General features: G+C 44.5%; 1 protein-coding gene across 5 annotated transcripts in view; it reads left to right on the forward strand.

Moving 5' to 3' along the window:
* Positions 1 to 9,445, forward strand: part of TMEM131 (transmembrane protein 131) — a 237,442-nt gene extending 227,997 nt beyond the window's left edge. For 2 of the 5 annotated variants that reach the window (XM_080684409.1, XM_080684413.1), the window contains 6 exons: positions 889 to 1,009; positions 2,471 to 2,592; positions 2,695 to 2,791; positions 3,844 to 3,941; positions 4,666 to 4,826; positions 8,406 to 9,445. In XM_080684409.1, the coding sequence (XP_080540535.1) occupies positions 889 to 1,009; positions 2,471 to 2,592; positions 2,695 to 2,791; positions 3,844 to 3,941; positions 4,666 to 4,826; positions 8,406 to 8,687 (881 nt within the window). In that variant the 3' untranslated portion in view covers positions 8,688 to 9,445. Of the gene's footprint in view, positions 1 to 843; positions 1,010 to 2,470; positions 2,593 to 2,694; positions 2,792 to 3,843; positions 3,942 to 4,665; positions 4,827 to 8,405 lie in introns of all 5 variants that reach the window. The other 3 variants (XM_080684411.1, XM_080684410.1, XM_080684412.1) reach the window with 3 other exon arrangements.
* The last annotated feature ends 10,232 nt before the right edge of the window (positions 9,446 to 19,677 follow it).

Genomic DNA, 19,677 nt, shown 5'->3' on the forward strand with positions numbered 1-19,677 from the left:
TGTTTATCTTTACAAAAAATACAGTTTTTGGTTTCTTTGATTATTTTTCTATTATTTTAGACATTTTTTATTTCTGTTCTGATCCTTATTTTTTTCCCTCTACTCACTTTGGGCTTTGTTTGTTCTTTTACTATTTCTAATTTAGTTGTAATTTTGATGTAGTCATGGAAGGAGGCGAGTGAGCATGGTGTTTACTCCACCATCTTGATCAGAAGTGGTGATACCTTTTTCTGATAAATGTGTTATATGTGTTTCCATTTAGTGAGTGCAGAAGTATTATTTCATGACAATTTTTGTTTTAAACTTTTTTAAATAGCTGTGTAGACATTAACCTAGAGGGCAGCAGGAAGATATTAGGAGTTTGTATTCTTATAAACCAGGGACCAGGAACAGCACCTCACTAGGTGTGCCAGATCACGGGGTATTGTATGATGAACTGGGGTGGGGGAAAGGGGTGCCCCGGGCTCTGCACCTGCCACAGTGTGTGAGCCTGTATGGAAGCACAGAGACTCTAGGCCCCATGCAGTGATTTCACCTGCCATCCCTGAAGGACATGGGAGACGGAGAGGAAGAGCAGGCCTGTACCTGTGGTTCTGTCCCTGAAGTCCTGCACAACTCAGCAGAGACGGGCCTCACTGGAGCTTCCGGGAGCTCTTAATGCAGAGAGAAGCTACCTCCCTTGTTTTCTTTAAACCTTTGAACAGAGCACACAGAAAGGTTTAATTACGTTTTTCTTTGTAGGAGTACTTGAGTTCTGCATAGTATCAGATGGAACACCAAAAGTAACTGGTTTTGAACAGTAAAGATAGCACATTAATGAGACCTTTTATTTTTACTTTCCAGCTACCGATAGTCTTTATAAACTTTCTCTGCAAACCTTCAATGCAGACATTTTCTTAAAACAACGCCAGACCTCACCAACACCTGCCTCTCCGTCTCCCCCAGTGGCACCGTGCCCGCTTGCATCCCGTGGCAGCTACAGCAGCATCCTTAACAGTAGCTCCAGCAGGTAGGTTCACTGGTCACTTCCTAGTCCTTGAACAGGAAAGTGTTCCAGAAAACTGCGGCTCACTCCCATTAAGTGGAAATATCTGTGGCCACAGACTGCTGTCCTGTCTTGCTTCCTACATCTGTCGACAGCTCGCCCTTGCCCTAGGGCGGTTTCCCTGGCTGCCGTCGTACTTGTCCGGCCCAGCAGTGCCTCCTTCCATCCCTGAGCTTTTATAACCCATCAACTGGAAATGCATCATTTAACTTACTAGAATTACTAGAGGCCCAGTGCATGGATTCGTGCACCGTTGAGGTTCCTCAGCCTGGCCTGCACCCTCTCACAATCTGGGACCTCTTGAGGGATGTCAGAGAGCCAGTTTTGGCCCGATGCCTGCAGGCCAAGCTGAGGGACCCCACTGGTGCACAATTCCGTGCACTGGGCCTCTAGTATGCATATAAGGTCTTTGGTTAATCTCTTCCTGCCCTTCCTCCATCCCCCCCTCCCTCTGAGATTCATCAGTCTGTTCCATGTTTCCATGCCTCTGCGTTGATCATCTGCCCCCTGGTGGTCATTGCGTGTCATAGCTACCAGATGGTCAGCCCTCTGCAGTTGCTTAGGCTTTTATATAGATAGATAGGTGTTCTAATTCAAGAGTGAATAAGCACACTGACATTAAATGAAGATCTATAGATGTCCTGTGAGTTGAGGAAATGGCTTTATGGCATATTTATTTTGCTCTTATGGCAGTTAGCTTAGCAGTTAAAAGGGCAGGATCTTAAGCAAGTCAGCTGTAGTAGGGGACGTGCACACAGCAGGCAGCCTCCTAACAGGGAGGTGGGACACCTTAGCTGGTGCTCCTCACTAGAGGCACAGCCACACTTGTGTTTGACTGCCTTTAAGGAGAACAGTGACTTCAGTGGTCACTGTAACCACCTATCAGTTCTTACCTTGCGCCTGCACTGTTCTCAGCACCACACAGCTGTCACTGCGTGTCACCCTCCCAGCAAGCACAGATAGGTCCTGTCCCCACCCCTGTTTTGCACAGTTTCTAACTCTTGCCTAAAAAGGCAGCATCCCCAGAGTCTGGGGAAGCCACCTTGCCTGGGCTGTCACCATGAGCTCCTTAGCCTGTCCTGATAGGGGAGGATGCTTTCTAAGAACCTGTGTCGTCACCTGCCAGGACCTCACATTCCACTCTTTGTTCACTGCCTAATGGCTCCATTTCTCATGTCCTCTCTAAAACAGTCTTTCCGGTCCCTAAATTGTGAACCTGGTCTCTCTTAGACGGACCTGTATTTTCTTACCTTTCCCCCACAAGTTTCTTACTTTCCATCTGACTCCACAGTTGTGGGTCCCAGCTCGTTTACATGAGGCCAGGCTGTGGGCTGCCCTGGGCTGGCCACGGCCCTGAGACAGTGCGCCTACGGGCCTCCAGCAGGCAGTACTGGCAAGGAATTAATTATTCTTCCTTTGCTTCAGTGACCCAAAAACCAAGCAGCCAAGTGGAAGCAAAAACAAATTGACAAAAGCAGCCTCCCTCCCTGGCAAGAACGGTAACCCCACTTTTGCTGCAGTCACGGCTGGCTATGACAAGAGCCCAGGTGAGTGACCTGCGTCGGAAGGCCCGCCTCAGCGGGGCTCAGGCATGGTGGAATTACCTTTGGCCGGTTTGCCTTCGATTGATACAGAGTCCATTGTTACAGGTGGGAATGGCTTTGCTAAAGTTTCTTCAAACAAAACAGATTTTTCCAGCAGCCTTGGCATTGCACACACTCCTGGTGACAGCGATGGCTCAGACAGGTACAGTAGACCATTCTTACTCGTGAGAAGGATCGACAGGGTTCTCAAGTCAGGTTAGCGGCTGTTGTCCATACATGTGTTCCAGGCATTTCTCCCCCTAGATTACAAGTAGGCATTTGTCAGAAGTGGTCCAGGCTTCTAGGGGCTTTTGTCTCAGGTAGAAGCAGACAGCCCAGTTGCTGTGCTCCCCCCATAGCTCCCCTGACAGAGGGGAGGCGGTGCACACGACCTGTATAACCCAGCGGAGAGGGTCCCCATTTTAAATCTGTTCTCATCCTTCTCCATTATCATGGTCTCCTGTAGGAAAGGATGTGATCTGATAATTAGATATAGAAGAACAAATATGAAATTGAGAGGAGGGAAATTGGAGCAAATACTGGATAACTTATACTAAGTTAGTGAACATGCCTCTTTCTTGACCCAGAGCACCTGGTGGCATGCAGCCAAGTGCCTCGGTTTATCTTCCCAGATAACTAACAACAATAACAGTAATAATAAAGGCTGTCAGCAAGCAGAACCCAATTTTACCTGCTTGGCACTAAAGGGAAATGAGTCCTGGATTTTAAATCTTTCTTTACCAAATAGTAACCCTAAAGAAATATATCTCTTTTTACTGCAAATTTGCTTTGAACCAGGCTCTCATCTTTTTTTTTTTTTATGTTTTTGTTGATCTTAGGGAGGGAGGGAAGGGAGGAGAGACAGAAAGAGAAAGAAACACCCATTGGTTGCCTCCCTGTAACCTGGGCATGTGCCCTGACCCAGAATCAAACCAGCCACCTTTGGGTGCTAGGATGACACCCAGCCAGCTGAGCCACACTGGCCAGGCAGGCTCTCAGCTTTGATGAGGAGGAGGAGGAGCTTGAAATCCTCTGTGCCTTCACTCCTCTGTGGTATAGAGCTGTTTTTCAGTTCTCCCCTTTCTCTTTGTGTTTAATACTTGAGTACCCCCAGTTGAAGCAATGTCCCCTCTTTGTGAAGCCATACTTAATGAATCTGTTCTGCCAACCCTCATCCATTTTGTGTTGCATTTTCTTTCCTCTTGAAACATGCAGCTCGGGTTTGTGGAGTCCTGTCAGCAACCCCAGCAGCCCTGACTTCACACCCCTCAATTCGTTCTCCGCCTTTGGGAATTCTTTTAACCTAACAGGTGGTAAGTGTTTAACACTAGATCTGTAACTCATAAGCCTGTTGAGAAGGAAGGAAGGAAAATGAAGTCTAGTTTTATGTGTGGAGAAACACTGAGATGGAGAGGAAAGCGTGTGTTGTTAGTAGACATTTTTTAAAAGATATATTTCTTTGTACCTGCTGTCAGGCACCAATAGACATAAACTGTGTGGGCTGACCTTGGGAAGTGGATCTGTCCTTGCTGTTTGGACAGATGCTTAGGGCCCCAGCACAAGGCTCTAGGAAGGGTCCCCTCCCACTCTCCTCTCAGCCCAGAGGTGCCGTGGAAGAGGCTCGATGCCGTGAGTCTCGGTTGGGTGTGCTCCGCAGCAATTACTTAAGAACTTCAGGGAAGGATTCTGTGTCTGAAAAGTGGTTCCTGGCTATTCTGGGGCACCTTATGTTTTCTTGCTGCACAGAAGTAGAGAGCATCATGAGAGTTTTCACTAGCTGTGATTGTAATGTTAGAGTTGGGAGATAGTTGCATTTTATGTCATCCAGTGATGGGTTTGGGTAAAGTATTCAAATTGTGTGCTTTATGCCTAGTTCTTAGGAATATCTCCCATTCCTCTCTGGAGTGTGGTGGGAGCTAATGAAGTAGGTGTGAGGATTCCCAAGTGACAGTGGCAATGTGTGCCCTAGATGAATGCCATTCTGTCCTCAGTGAGCAGGACAAAACAAAATATGGATTTGAAATTGTGTTCTTTCAGAAGTTTTCAGCAAACTCGGGTTATCTCGATCGTGCAGTCAGGCCTCACAGAGAAGCTGGAATGAATTTAGCAGTGGCCCTTCATACCTGTGGGAATCTCCAGCGACAGATCCCAGCCCTTCCTGGCCAGCCAGTTCCAGCTCACCGACCCACACGGCCACAGTGAGTACTCGGGGCTCGCTCATCATCACCACCACAGTTAAAGCAACAGAGAATGGTGTGGGAAGGTCAGGTTGTACTGTTGTTATGGGTCTCGCTGTGTCTTCATATCTGTCAAAGTGGCCCATCAATATCTGTCAGAGCCCCTGTAGGCAAGAACTTAGGGGAGTGGAGGCTTCTGGCCAAGATGGTGGAGTAGGTGAATGTTGTGCTCGCCTTGTCCCACAACCACATCAAAATTAACCAAATCATAGAGCAGCATCACTGAGAACCACCTGAAGACCAGCTGAACAGAAGTCCTGTGAGTAAGGCTATAAAGAAGCCACCTCCAGACTGGTAGGAGAGGTGGCGATACAGAATGGCAAGGGCTCTCCTGAGGAGTGAGGGTTCCAGCCCAACATGGGCTCCTCAGCCTGGAGACCAGTGCCAGGAAGACGAGTCCCCAGGGCATGTCTGTGAAAACCAGCGGCTCTTAAAGGGCCCGTGCAGAGACGCACTCACTCCACACTCTAGCACAGGGGCAGCCGCTCAAAAAGCACTAGGAACGAAGTGGGAGGAACTCAGTTGACTGGCTCTGGGGGGGGAAGGAGAGAAGGAAGAGGGAAAGGGGGAGGCGCAGCTCTTTTTTGAGACAGAAGTGCTAGCAGATGACATAGTTCCTTTGTTGAGCTCTCCCCCCAGCCAGCCAGCCTGGCACCAAATCTGAGCCCTTCGTTCGCCTGGCGAACAATGTTCACACCACCCAAATCTGCTCAGCCAAACCTCTTGCAGGGGCTCCTTCACACAAGCAACCTGCCTTGGCTTGCGCTACAGACTCCTAAAACCTCTCACAGATCTTCAAACCCCATACCAGCAGTGGTGGGCTTTGATATACCCAGTACCTGCACAGTGAAGCAAACCAACCAATGAAACGACAACCTACTGAATGGGAAAAGATACATCTGAGAAGGGGTTAATGTCCAAAATACATAAAGAACTCATACAGGAAGGGGTAAAAATAGGTTTACAGTTGTGAGTACAGAAATAATTATTATATTTTCCATACAAACAAATGTAAACCTACCTTTGCCCCTCCCTATATAATTAACACACACACACACCAAAAAAATATCCAATTTAAAAATGGGTAGAGGACATTAAGGGACATTTCTCCAAAGAAGACACACGGATAGCCAACAGACATGTGAAAATATGCTCAACATCCCTAATCATCAGGGAAATGCACATTAACACTACACACCTGTCAGAATGGCTATCAAAAATACTAAAAACAAGTGTTGGTGAAGATGTGGAGAAAGGATTGTAAATTGGTGCAGCCACCATGGTAAACAATATGGAGGTTCCTCAAAAAATTAAAAGTGAAACTACTATACAATCCAGCAGTTCAACATCTGGGTATTTATCTGAAGAAACCCGAAACATGAATTTGAAAAGATATATGCGGCCGTGTGTTTATTGCAGTATTATTTACAATAGCCAAGATATGGAAGCAACCTAAGTGCCTATCAATAGACAAATGGATAAAGATGTGGTACATATATAGTAGGTCCTCGAGTTACGTCGGAGATCTGTTCCTATGGCACGACATAACGCGATTTTCGCCGTAAGTCGGAACCCACCTACATAAGCACCTACGTCACATGGAGCACATACACAGCAGTGATGAAGTGACACAGTAAAGAAAATTTAAAATAAAGATAACTTGTGGTAAATAAATAATAAAAAACATAAAGCACATATGTACATACGTCAAAATGACGGAATTTTTTTTGTTTTATAAATAAATGGGAGACAGCGATGTAACCACAAAACAACATCCGTCGAGTCCGACGTAACCCATCTGTATACACGGGGATATTACTCGGCCATAAAAAGGAATGAAATCTTGCATTTGTGACAGCATGGGTGGACCTAGAGGATAAGGATGCTAAGTTAGCCCTAACTGGTTTGACTCAGTGGATAGAGCGTCGGCCTGCGGACTGAAGGGTCCCGGGTTCGATTCCGGTCAAGGGCATGTACTTTGGTTGTGGGCACATCCCCAGTAGGGGGCGTGCAGGAGGCAGCTGATTGATGTTTCTCTCTCATCGATGTTTCTAACTCTATCCCTCTCCCTTCCTCTCTGTAAAAAATCAATAAGATATATTTTAAAATTTTTTCAAAAAAAAATAATGCTAAGTTAAATAACACAGACAGAGAAAGACACCATATGATATCACTTCTCTTTGGAATCTAAAATACAAAATAGCCTGGCCAGCATGGCTCATTGATTGAGCATTGACCTAAGAACCAGGAGGTTACAGTTCGATCCCCAGTGTGGGGCAGGCAGGAGGCAGCTGATCAGTGATTTTCTCTCATCATTCATGTTTCTGTCTCTCTCCCTCTCCCTTCCTCTCTGAAATCAATAATACATTTTTTAAATACAAAATAAACCAAAAAAACAAACAAACAAACAAACAAAAAAAACAGAAACGAACTCAGGTACAGAGAACAAGCAGGTGGTTGCCAGGTAGAGGCTTTGGGGGGTGGCATTGGTTTTGTTCTGAGAAGCACATGTGCCCTTACGTGAGCTTTCTGGTGGGCATTTGTTCGATTTTCAGTAAAATTCTTCTGCAAAAACCATGTTCTAGAAAAGCAATCTCACCAAAGAAAATAATTACTGGTCTCAGCTTTCACAAAATTGTGATAGAAAAGTATGATCCCACTGTGGCCACTTCTTCATCCGCAGGAGAACTAAATGGGACAAGCAGGGTTTATCGATACTGATTTAACTCAATAGATTCTAACATGTGTCTCTACTTGTCATTGTTTGGCTTTAGGTTTAAACGCATCTCAACCATTCTTTAAAACAGGGTCAGTAATACCTTAGGCTTTGTAGGTTGTGCTGTTTTATTCGTACCTGTTCACCTCTGTCATCCTGTGCCCAGCAGCCAGGGCAGTACCTGAGCAGATGGTGCGGCTGGACTCCAGTGGAACTTTCTCTTCGGAAACAGGCAGGGCTGGACTTGGCCCCTGGCTTAATCGGACAGTCCTGTTTAAAAGATCACAACCAAGCTCCCCACTCCCCACCCTCCTCATCTTCACAAAACAGATACCAGCAGGGCAGGCTTGTGCCACTTGCTACTTTCAGATCCTTCTTGCCCTGGCCGGTGTTACTAAGTGGTTAGAGCATCAGCCCATGCACCAAAGGGTCAAGGGTTCAATGCCAGGTCAAGGGCATGTACCTGGGTTGCGGGTTCGATTGCTGCCCTGGTCGTGGTGCCTGTGGGAGGCAACCAGTTGATGTCTCTCTCTCTCTCTCTCTCTCTCTCTCTCTCTCTCTTCCCCTCCCCTCCCCCCATCCCTCCCTCCCTTTACTCTTTAAAAAAAAAAAGCCAATGGAAAAAATATCGAGTGAGGATTAACAAAAAATAAAATACCACAGTCATCTGCTCAGATTCTGGGATGGTTATACATATAACACATTTGTTTTAAAATAACATGAAAGATACCGATGGCCCAGCCCATTTCAGCAGAGCCTTTAGCCCTTGGCCACCGCCTGCCCTTTTCAAGCCTGACGCCCCTGTTGTGTTTTCTGTTTTGCAGTCAGTCCTTGGCAACACCAGTGGCTTATGGTACACCCCTCCATTCAGCAGCTCGATCTGGTCCAGCAACCTTAGCAGTGCCCTCCCTTTCACCACTCCAGCAAGCGCGCTGACCAGCATCGGCCTCATGGGCACAGAGAACGCTGCTCCTCACGCCCCTTCGGCCTCCAGTCCAGCTGATGATCTGGGACAGACCTACAACCCATGGCGGATATGGAGCCCCACAATTGGAAGAAGAAGCTCTGACCCGTGGTCTAATTCACACTTCCCTCATGAGAATTGAAATTAGGCAAAAAAAAAAAAAGTGGGGGCCCTTGTCTAGATCATGATCTGCCAGTTTCTGAGACATCTTTCTAAGGCTCTTCCTACTGTAGCTCCCCACTCCCCACCCTCCTCATCTTCACAAAACAGACTCGGGCAGGGCAGTCTTGTACCACTCGCTGCTTTCAGATCTTTCTTGCAATTATGATAATGAGATTTGCTGTTTGCTTTTCTCGGCCACAAACTTCAGTAAGACCTGTACGTCTTGAAACCTTAACTGCTGTCAAGTTGCCACCGCCTGTCTGTCTTCTTCCATTCTTTATCTGTAGGAACACAAATCTGACATTACAGCTGAAGAAATAATTTGAGTTGATTCAGAAGTCCTGGCATGTGACAATTTTATTAAACTACCAGGGTTGGTTTTTTATAATTTCACAATATTATGCGCCAAGATCTAATTTTAAAAATGTATGAGGACTTTGTGCTGAAAAATACAGAGTATTTTTTTAAAAATAAGGCTGTCCTGGCTTAAAAGCAGATTACAGAAATGTGAGTCAAGCTGAACAACAGAATGAATGTAAAAACATTCAGTAAGACCATATGCATTTTCTGTGCTATTTGTACTTGAGGTATGTAACATTTGTATACCTGAATTTATTTTAAGGACAAACTGAGATGCACATAGCCAAGTCTTGAGATACAAGATTGAATGTGTATTTCTTAAAAATACAACTTTGTGTTGTACTTTGAAATAAATGATGCTTTTTTTCAAAAGCCTTGAATTGTTGTGTGCCTTTTTTTACATGCAAGATGCATTTATTTGGATTCTCACACCCAGGTAAGCCATGCTATCCTTTACTTACTCTGTAGAATTTGGTTTGTCATGGCTGGAACCCCGTGCTCTATTTAAATTCTGAGTATTTTCATGGTAGTCACCGAAGGTCCTTGATAGAAAAAAAGTTACATATTTAAAACTTATTTTTCCTTTCAACTGGAAGTGTGCTGACGCTTTTCCAATCTTAAAACTCCCATAACTCCTCCACATGGTCTTGTTGAGGGTACGCAGGTACCGGTGTGTCGTGGTGCGTCAATGTGGTTTGGTCTTCCAGAAAGTCCTGCCCAACTTGCTTTTCTCCTCTTTCATTTCCAGTCTAACACCAACCTGGGACATACAGCCTTTGCTGGGTAACCAGGAAACACAGCATAAATGTCCTTTTTGAGGTCAAGTACATCCTGAAGAACTCCCAATTATCCCCAAGGTCAGGGTAGTTGAAACCTTGTACAGAGTGATGTTGAGTCCGACCTTTTCTCTGCTTCATACCAAAGTTCAGTGAAGCAGCTTCTCTACCCTGTGCTCTGCCCTCGGGGACACCAGATCCCCCTACAGTCGCCGTTCCAGGCCCTGGGGGACCTGATCTCACCGATGGGGCCTCCTGTGTGCACTTGCCTTGCAAAGCCAGGACACTCGAGGCTAGAGATTCTACACCAAAGCAAGTAAGTATTGCAAAGCTATGAAAATGGGGGCATCATATTAGCCCTCACTTATGACAGGAAAATGCTGGCAAATTTTCCCTGCATATCTGTCTCAGGCTCCTTAACTCGCTCCTTCGCGAGGTCTCCTAAGTCGCCACGTGGCTGCTCTCGGAAGCACTGAAACCTCCTGCACTTGAAAAGGGAGGATGTACAGATAAGTCTCAAAATAGGTATTCTAGCAGCGACATGTCAATCAAACCTAGAGCTCCCCTGGAGGCGGTCAGCTACCGGAGACCCGGTTCACACAATCCATGCTCGGTACTTACTAGGCCAAAGTTGAATTTAATATTAAAACTTATATGTATATATCCTTTATATATAAATACACATGTATAATTGTGTTTAAATAAAATAACTGATACCTTTTTAAATGGTTTAATTTTATAAAATTCTTAAAATACTAAAAATTCATGAAAATAACACATTAACAAAATTTTAATGTTCAAATTGGTAAGTTTAAAAGCTTAGACTTAAATTAATGTATAAATAATCTTGAAATAGTAGTACAGTTTCTTAAACGTACAAAAAGAATTTTAAACATTTCTTAAAATGTCAGCAGATTAACAATATGCAAATACTTTTAGGTGATATGTTTATCCCTTTCAGAATTTTAATGTAATGAGTTTAATGCTCATAAAATATTAACACTTTATATTTGTCTGGAAGTCACGGGTCTGAAGGAAAAAGTATAAGTATGTTTTTTTATTACAGGTTACAATTAATGTAGATACTTATACTGCTAACAGAATCTCTACTAACTAGAGACATTCAGGAATATGCACAAGGTAAATAGACAACGTGATTTTCAGTTGATTTTTAAAAATTATTACCATTCATCCTAATAAATTTAATGATATACATAGCATTTAATATACTGAAAAGTTTATTAAATTTTAAAGCTATAGTTAAAAACTAAATCATTTAGAGAAACCAAGATGGCAGCATAGGTAAGCACCTAAACGGCTGCCTCACACAACAATTTCAAAACTACAACTTAAAGACAGAACGGACACCATCCCAGAACCACAGGAAAGCTGGCTGAGTGGGAATTCTACAACTAGAAGGAAAGAGAAAAGCTCACAGAGAATTGGAGGTACGGCAAAGGGTCTTTGTGCGCGCAGAGAGGAAGGGCAGCTGAGAGCCGGGCTGACTTTCTCTGGCACGAGGGGGAAGGAAGCCCCCGACTGCACTGAACCCCAGTTCCGGGCGAAACCCCGTGGACCCAGGCTCATACAGGGGGAGTCTGAAATGTCAAGTAGAGAGAAAGACACCCGGAGACTCGGAGACCCAGGGGAGCCCTGGCGGGCAGGGGTCTAGAGGCACGCGTGCCAGTGTGCACAAAGCTGCGGAGGTTGCCACAGGCTTTCCCTAGCAGTAGGGAGTCAGAAGCTCCTGACTGCACTGAACCCCAGTTCTTACTGCACTGAACCCCAGTTCCAGGCGAGCCCCTGGGGACCCACGCTCTTGCAGGGGGAATCTGGACTCTCAGGTGGAGACTCAGGAGCTGGGGAAGGCAGAGGTCTGGAGGCACGCATGCGCAAGAGCAAGGCTGAAGGGAAGCCAAGACTGTCTGCTCCGCCCTGAGACTCCACCCCATCCAAGCTGAGCACAGAGGCTATTGCAATTTGGCAAGTCTAATCCTATTAAGGCTGTCTCCAGCACCGAACTTCTCCCAGCGTAGACACAGCTGATCCTCACAGCCAACTGGCCTGGAGATCAATTCCTCCCAGTGATACCAACAACAATCAAGGCTTAACTACAACAAGGCTGTACACACAGTCCACAAAGGGGTGCACCAAGAGTATCCACCTCAGGTTAACTGGGGAGGCCGACCCACTGGGCCATATAGGAAACCTAGCACACAAAGCTACCCTACCAACTCAGGGAAGCAGTGAAAATGCGGCAACAAAGAAACAAATCACGAAAGAAATGGAGGAAAACAAATGACTGGATATAGAATTCAAAACCACGGTTATAAGGCTTTTCAAGAATATCCTAGAAAAGGCCGATAAATATAATGAGACCCTCGAAGATATGAAAAAGGACCAACTAGAAATTAAACATACACTGACTGAAATAAAAAATATTATACAGAGACCCAACAACAGACTAGAGGAGCACAAGAATCAAGTCAAAGAATTGAAATACAAAGAAGCAAAAAACACTCAACTGAAAAAGCAAATTAAGAAAAAGAAAATCCAAAAAGTTGAAGATAGTGTAAGAAGCCTCTGGGACAACTTCAAGCATACCAACATCAGAATTATGGGGGTGCCAGAAGAAGAGAGAGAGCAAGATACTGAAAACCTATTTGAAGAAATAATGACTGAAAACTTCCCCCACCTGGTGAAAGAAATAGACTTACAAGTCCAGGAAGCACAGAGAACCCCAAACAAAAGGAATCCAAAGAGGACCACACCAAGACACATCATAATTAAAATGCCAAGAGCAAAAGACAAAGAGAGAATCTTAAAAGCAGCAAGAGAAAAACAGTTAGTTACCTACAAGGGAGCACTCATACAATTGTCAGCTGATTTCTCAACAGAAACTATGCAGGCCAGACGGAAGTGGCAAGAAATTTTCAAAGTGATGAATAGCAAGAACCTACAACCAAGATTACTCTACCCAGCAAAGCTATCATTCAGAATTGAAGGGCAGATAAAGAGCTTCACAGATAAGAAAAAGCTAAAGGAGTTCATCACTACCAAACCAGTATTATATGAAATGCTGAAAGGTATTCTTAAAGAAGAGGAAGAAGAAAAAAGTAAAGAGAAAAATTATGAACAACAAATACATATCTATCAACAAGTGAACCTAAAAATCAAGTGAATTAAAAACCTGAGGAACAGAATAAACTGGTGAATATTATAGAATCAGGGGCATAGAAAGGGAGTGGACTGATAATTCTCAGGGTGAAGGGTATGGGGGGGTTCAGGAAGAGACTGGACAAAAATCATACACCTATGGATGAGGACAATGGGGGGGGAGGTAAGGGCAGAAGGTGGGGTGGGAACCAGGTGGAGGGGAGCTATGGGGGGAAAAAGGAGAAACAATTGTAATAATCTGAATAAAGATTTATTTTTTTTAAAAAAAAAAAAGAGATCATGACAAAAAAAAAAAGGGGGGTGGAGTCTGCATTTACGTATCTACTGATTTCCATGACATATCAGTTGCGTGCTTCCTGTACTCTCAAAACAATATCACAACGTTTAAGTGTCCAAGTCTGGTGGCAACGCCATCAGGGAAATAAAATAGAGCCTGTTAAGTATCTTCCTTCACCATGAATATTTCTATCCATCTACATGTCCCCTGATAGTTCATTTTTTAAAAGACATGAAAAACAGGAAATGAATGAGAAGTGAGTTATGCTGGAATGCATCTTATATTGCATGTGTAGACTTCATAAATCTTTCAATTTAGACAGGTATGCTGTTTATACTCTCCAGCACAATCACCACTGTAGAAAGGCTTAGCTTAATAAACATGAGTTAGGGCTAAAAGACTCATAGCTGAACTAAGTCCTCAATTTTATCAACAGAAAGTTTAATAAAAATATTTTAATATCTTCCATTAATAAATAGATTACATATGCTTCAGGTTACATGTTGCATAATACAGGAAACAGGAAACCAACCCTACTGAGAATTGTCTATGAGATAAAGAGCATAATGTTGCAGTTAAAATTGTTAAAAATGGGGGGCGGGAAGGGTAGCATGGAGAGAAAACAAAAGAGAAAAAGAGAAAAATTAATGGTACTGGACAAAAAGCTGTTCCTAAAGTGTTAACTAAAATTTTTATTGGTAGTTCATCTCATGGTAAAATTGCGTAACATGTAATGAACCTAAAGCAGTCATATTTTAGTGCAAAAAATTAAAACTTAAAAGCTATCAAGACTACATTATAAAATTTTGAAAGCCTCCTAATATTTAAATCAAAAAAGGGGGGATAGTAGAAGAATATCATGTAAGGAAAAATATCCTGTAAGTAAATTACATCTAGAAAATTTTTACTTTAGAAAATTAACTTTCATTTGTAATGCTAACAGCAAGACACCCATGAAAAACACACATGGTGTCTAAATAAGACAAAGGAAAATCGTTTGGGCAAAAAATGAAAAAGGATCCCAAGTCAAATTTATAGAAAAGATTCCTTTATTAACTTTTGGTCAAGAATATGTTTGTATATTTTCAGAAAACAACTCCAAGACCATGTGGATTCTTGCAACAGAGAGGAATTGACAGAACTGCTCCAGCCATGAAGACTGAAGAGAAACAGTCCAGAGATGGAAGATGCTGACGACGCCTTGCCATACTAGCAGTCAGCAGCTGTGCATCGCTGCAGATTGCCCAGGACCAAACCAGAGAGGGTCGGACCTGCATTACCACCATTTGTCCACCATCCAGAATTGAAATATCATTGCTGACATGTACACATAAGGAACTGTTTGACATTGAAATTGGGATTCAAAAGAACTGTTGGCCCAGAAAGAAACTCACTACAGACTGATTCATTTGCCTCTCAGCATAACCATTATTGCTTGTCTTATTTTCAGTTCTTATAAGTGTATTTCTAGTATCACATGATCTCACTCATCTAGGGGAAATAATGAACAACATAAACTAATGAACAAAAACAGACCCGGAGACAGGGAAGCATCGATCAGACTGTCAAACCTCAGAGGGAAGGTAGGGGAGGGTGGGGTAAGGGGGAGAGATCAACCAAAGGACTTGTATGCATGCATATAAGCCTAACCAGTGGTCACGGACAACAGGGGGGTGGGGACATGCGTGGGGAGGGGGTTGGGATGGGAATGGGGGGATGAGGACAAATATGTGATACCTTAATCAATAAAGAAATTAAAAAACAAAAAATAAATCATTTTTTTATATCTTTATATGCCTATATGCATACAAATAATGGTATTTTAATGGATCTCTTTATATTTGTTTCTTACATAAATAATGTACCAAAGAAGTAAAATTATAATCTGGGTTTTTCATATAAAATGATTAAAATGCATCAAATGAAGAGAGATTCCTTTTTGTCACCAAGTTATTGGTAACTCTCAACCTTTTTTATAATTTTTTTTAATATATATTTTATTGATTTTTTACAGAGGGGAAGGGAAAAGGATAGAGTTAGAAACATCAATCAGCTGCCTCTTGCACACCTCCTACTGGGGATGTGCCCGCAACCAAGGTACATGCCCTTGACCGGAATCGAACCTCGGACCTTTCAGTCCGCAGGCTGACGCTCTATCCACTGAGCCAAACCGGTTAGGGCTCAACCTTTTTTATGACAGATCATAAAATCAATATATTTTAAACGCTACAAGCAAACTGTCTAGATTTGTCTACTTTTAGTGCTTCAATTAGCTGCATATTCTGTAATTACTGTAGTGAAGTGTTGGAACATTCTTAGAAGCAATTCATACCAAGAGTGATTTTGGCAAACTTCTTAGCACAAATTATAACTACTAAATGGGACTCCTACTACCTCTTTATTGAATGTTCCAATGAGGTCCCTAGTCAACGGCTTATGTTTTAATTAGAGGCCCAGTGCACTAATTCGTGCATGGGTGGGGTCTGGCCGGCCCGGCCCCAATTGGGGTGGATCAGGGCTGGACCTGTCAGGAGGAGGAGATGGTGGGAGAAGGGCCAGCTGGGGGAAGGGGCCATGGGTGATTGGCCAGCTGGTCCCACCCCCAATTAGTGGTGGGGCCGGCCTTGGGGAAGGGCTGTGGGTAGTGGGCCGGCCGGCCCCGCCCCCAAATGAGGTAGGGGGTGCCGATTGGGGGCCAGTGGCCTGAAGGAGGGTCATGGGTGGTTGGCCAGCTGGCCCTGCCCCTGATGAGGGTGGAGGGGCTATCAGGGGTGGGGCTGGCTGGGGGGAGGAGCTGTGGGCCGATCAGGGTGGTGGGGGCTCAAAGGGGGTGGGGCCGGCTGGGGGGAAGGGCTGCAGGAGGTTGGTTGGCCAGCCCCACCCCCTATTGGGGTGGGGGGTGCAATCAGGGGTGGGGCGGCAGGCAGGCCTGTCATGGTGGGACAGGCTGATCGGGGGTAAGCTAGCTGGGGGGAAAGGAGGGGGCATTTGGCTGGCCCCGCTCTTGATCAGGGTGGGAGAGTCCAATCAGGAGCAGGCCAGCAGGGGGTAGGGGCTGCAAGGTTGGCTGGCAGGCCCCACCCCCTGATCAGGCCGGTTCGTTTGCTACAGTGGGCGTCATAGCGACCAGTTGTTACAGTCATTATGGCCATTACGGTTGCTGGCTTTTTATATATAGATAGATATTTCACAGAAGAAACCAGCGTTCCACACACAAGGTTTACCTGTGTGATCCTTCAAAGAGTGAATCATGTTCCCAGTATGTGATGCATGAATTAGTCTATTACATATTGTATAGTCAATACATTTGTAATCGTTAGTAGCAAACTCTGGCTAGACCTGTCTTATTTTAGTGTTTCAATTATCTACATATTCTGATACACAGAAGTAATTCTTCCAAGAGGGATTTTGGAAAACTTTATAGCACAAATTATAACGACTAACTCTGTATTGAATGTTCCAACCTGCTACACCTATAAATGACATCCTATATAATAAAAGCATAATATGTAAATTGACCAAATGGCAGAACAACTGGTCAGCGGGGGGGAGGGGAGGGGAACTGGTGAGCAGGCAGTGCCAGGCCAGCCAAGGCACATGCCAGCGGGCAGAGAGAGGGAACGGTGATCGGGGGGGGAGGGGGGGGGAGGGGGGCAACAGCGACCAGCAGCAGTGGAGGGGCGATCATGGGGGCAGGGCCCCTGATCAGCCTGCCCAGTCGCCTCCTGCAGAGGGTGGCCACCAGCAGCAGCAGGGTGATGGGGGGGCAGGGCTGGTCACTCGCTGGCTAGCGCCTCCCCTGATCGGACCACTGGTAGCCTCTCGCAGAGGGAGGTCAGAATGTGGCTTAGGCCCACTCTCTGTGGGGAGTGGGCCTAAACTGTCAGTCAGACATCCCCTGAGGGCTCCTGGACTGCAAGAGGGTGCAGGCGGAGCTGAGGGAGTGCACAAATTTGTATTATAATATTTCACAGAACATACCAGCATTTCACACACAAGGTTTACATTCCTTCAAAGAATGAAATGAATTCCCACTAGGGGATTCATGTGTTAGTCTATGACATAATATAGAAATAATATATTTGTAAACATTACTAGCAAACTGGCTACATCTGTCTAGATTGTGTCTCAATTAGCTGCTCCTGTAATGCTGCAGTGAAGTGTTTGAACTCTTACATAGTTCATACCAAGCACAATTCTGGACATCTGTTTTTAGACCAGGCTGTAACTACCAAATGATAATAGCACTAAAAAGGTAATGAATGTTCCAATGTGCTTCTTCAATAAGTGACATTACATTTTTTTTTTCCACAAGATACCCGCATTCCACACACTAGGTTTACCAGTGTTTTCCTTCAAAAAGTAAAACGAATTCCCAGTAGTTAATTCATGTATTAGTCTATGACAACATACAATCAATATATTTGTAAATGCTACTAGAAAACCGCATAGATTAGTCTAAATTTAGAGTTTTAATTGCCTGTGCCTTCTGTAAGACCGGTAGTAAAGTACTTGAACACTCTTAGAATTAGGTCATACCTACTGGGATTTTGGAAAACTTTCTATGACACAGAGAATAACTACAAAGGGAAACCCCTACCAACTATGTAATGAATGTAGCAAAGTGCTGCACCAATAAAAACCATTATATTGTAACTAGGGGCCCAGTGCATGAATATGTGCACCTTGAAAGGAACTGTGGGCCGCGAGTCTGCAGTGGGCACAGGGGCAGGTCTCGGCCCATCCTCTGTGCCCACTCCTGGCCCCTCCCGCCATGGCCCCCAGTCCCCTGTCTGCCTGCAGCACCACTCCCGCCGCTGCCGCTCCCACGCTCTGACAGCGCCAACCCTGCTCGCACCTGCTGACAGCGCAGAGCAATTGGAGCTGGCGCCAGCAGCGGGTGTGAGTGGGGCCAGCACTGTCAGTGGATGCAAGCAGTGGCTACTGCCCCGATCGCCCCTCAGGAGCAGGGGGAGGTGGAGAAGCCTTGAGGGGCAATCGGGCTGGCAGCCACCACTTGCACCCACTGATGGCACTGAGTGATCAGGGCCAGAGCCAGGCACTGGCAGCAATGCAAGTGGAGCCGGCAGCGGCAGCAGGTGCAAGTGCTGGCCGAATGCAGCACACGGGAGCAAAGAATTTTCAGTAACCAACAGGTCGCCCTGATGACAGCAACCAGCACCCTGCCTTGGTCTGGTACTCCCGCGCACCTGCTCCACCATCCTGCCGTGGCCGACATCCGCCATGTTCCATGCTCTGCCACCTGCTGCTGATGCCTGCCATGTTCTGTGCATGCCCCCTGGTGGTCAGCACATGTCATAGTGACTGGTTGTTTGGTTCAGTTGTTATGCTATTCAGTCTATTTGTATATTAGGGTTTCATACATATAGATATTTCACAGAAGATAGCATTCCACACACTAGGTTCACCTGTGTGTTCCTAGAAAGAGAAGCATGTTCCCGGTAGGTAATGCATGTATTACATAAAATCAATACATTTGTAAACACTACTAGCAAACTCTGGTCTAGAATAGTCTAGTTTCAATTTGCTGCTCATTCTGTAATACTGTAGTGAAGTGTTTGAACACTTTTCTAAACAATGGTTTTAGCAAACTTTTTATTTTTATTTTATTTTTCAGTAAATATAAACTTACTCCTTTTATTTATTTATTTATTTATTTATTTTTAATAAATCTTTATTGTTCAGATTATAACAGTTGTCCCTCTTTTTTCCCCCCATAGCTCCCCTCCACCTGGTTCCCAACCAACCCTCTGCCCTTACCGCCCCCACCCCGCCACTGTCCTCATCCATAGGTGTACGATTTTTGTCCAGTCTCTTCCTGCACCCCCCACACCTCCTCCCCTCCGAGAATTGTCAGTCCACTCCCTTTCTATGCCCCTGATTCTATTATATTCACCAGTTTATTCTGTTCATCAGATTTTTTATTCACTTGATTTTTAGATTCACTTGTTGATAGATATGAATTTGTTGTTCATAATTTTTATCTTTACCTTTTTCTTCTTCTTCCTTTTCTTAAAGAATAACTTTTAGCATTCCATATAATACTGGTTTGGTGGTGATGAACTCCTTTAGCTTTTTCTTATCTGTGAAGCTCTTTATCTGCCCTTCAATTCTGAATGATAGCTTTGCTGGGTAGAGTAATCTTGGTTGTAGGTTCTTGCTATTCATCACTTTGAATATTTCTTGCCACTCCCTTCTGGCCTGCATACTTTCTGTTGAGAAATCAGCTGACAATCGTATGAGTGCTCCCTTGTAGGTAACTAACTGTTTTTCTCTTGCTGCTTTTAAGATTCTCTCTTTGTCTTTTGCTCTTGGCATTTTAATTATGATGTGTCTTGGTGTGGTCCTCTTTGGATTCC

Source organism: Plecotus auritus (genome assembly GCF_963455305.1).
Source record: "Plecotus auritus genome assembly, chromosome: 8".
Taxonomy (NCBI): domain Eukaryota; kingdom Metazoa; phylum Chordata; class Mammalia; order Chiroptera; family Vespertilionidae; genus Plecotus; species Plecotus auritus.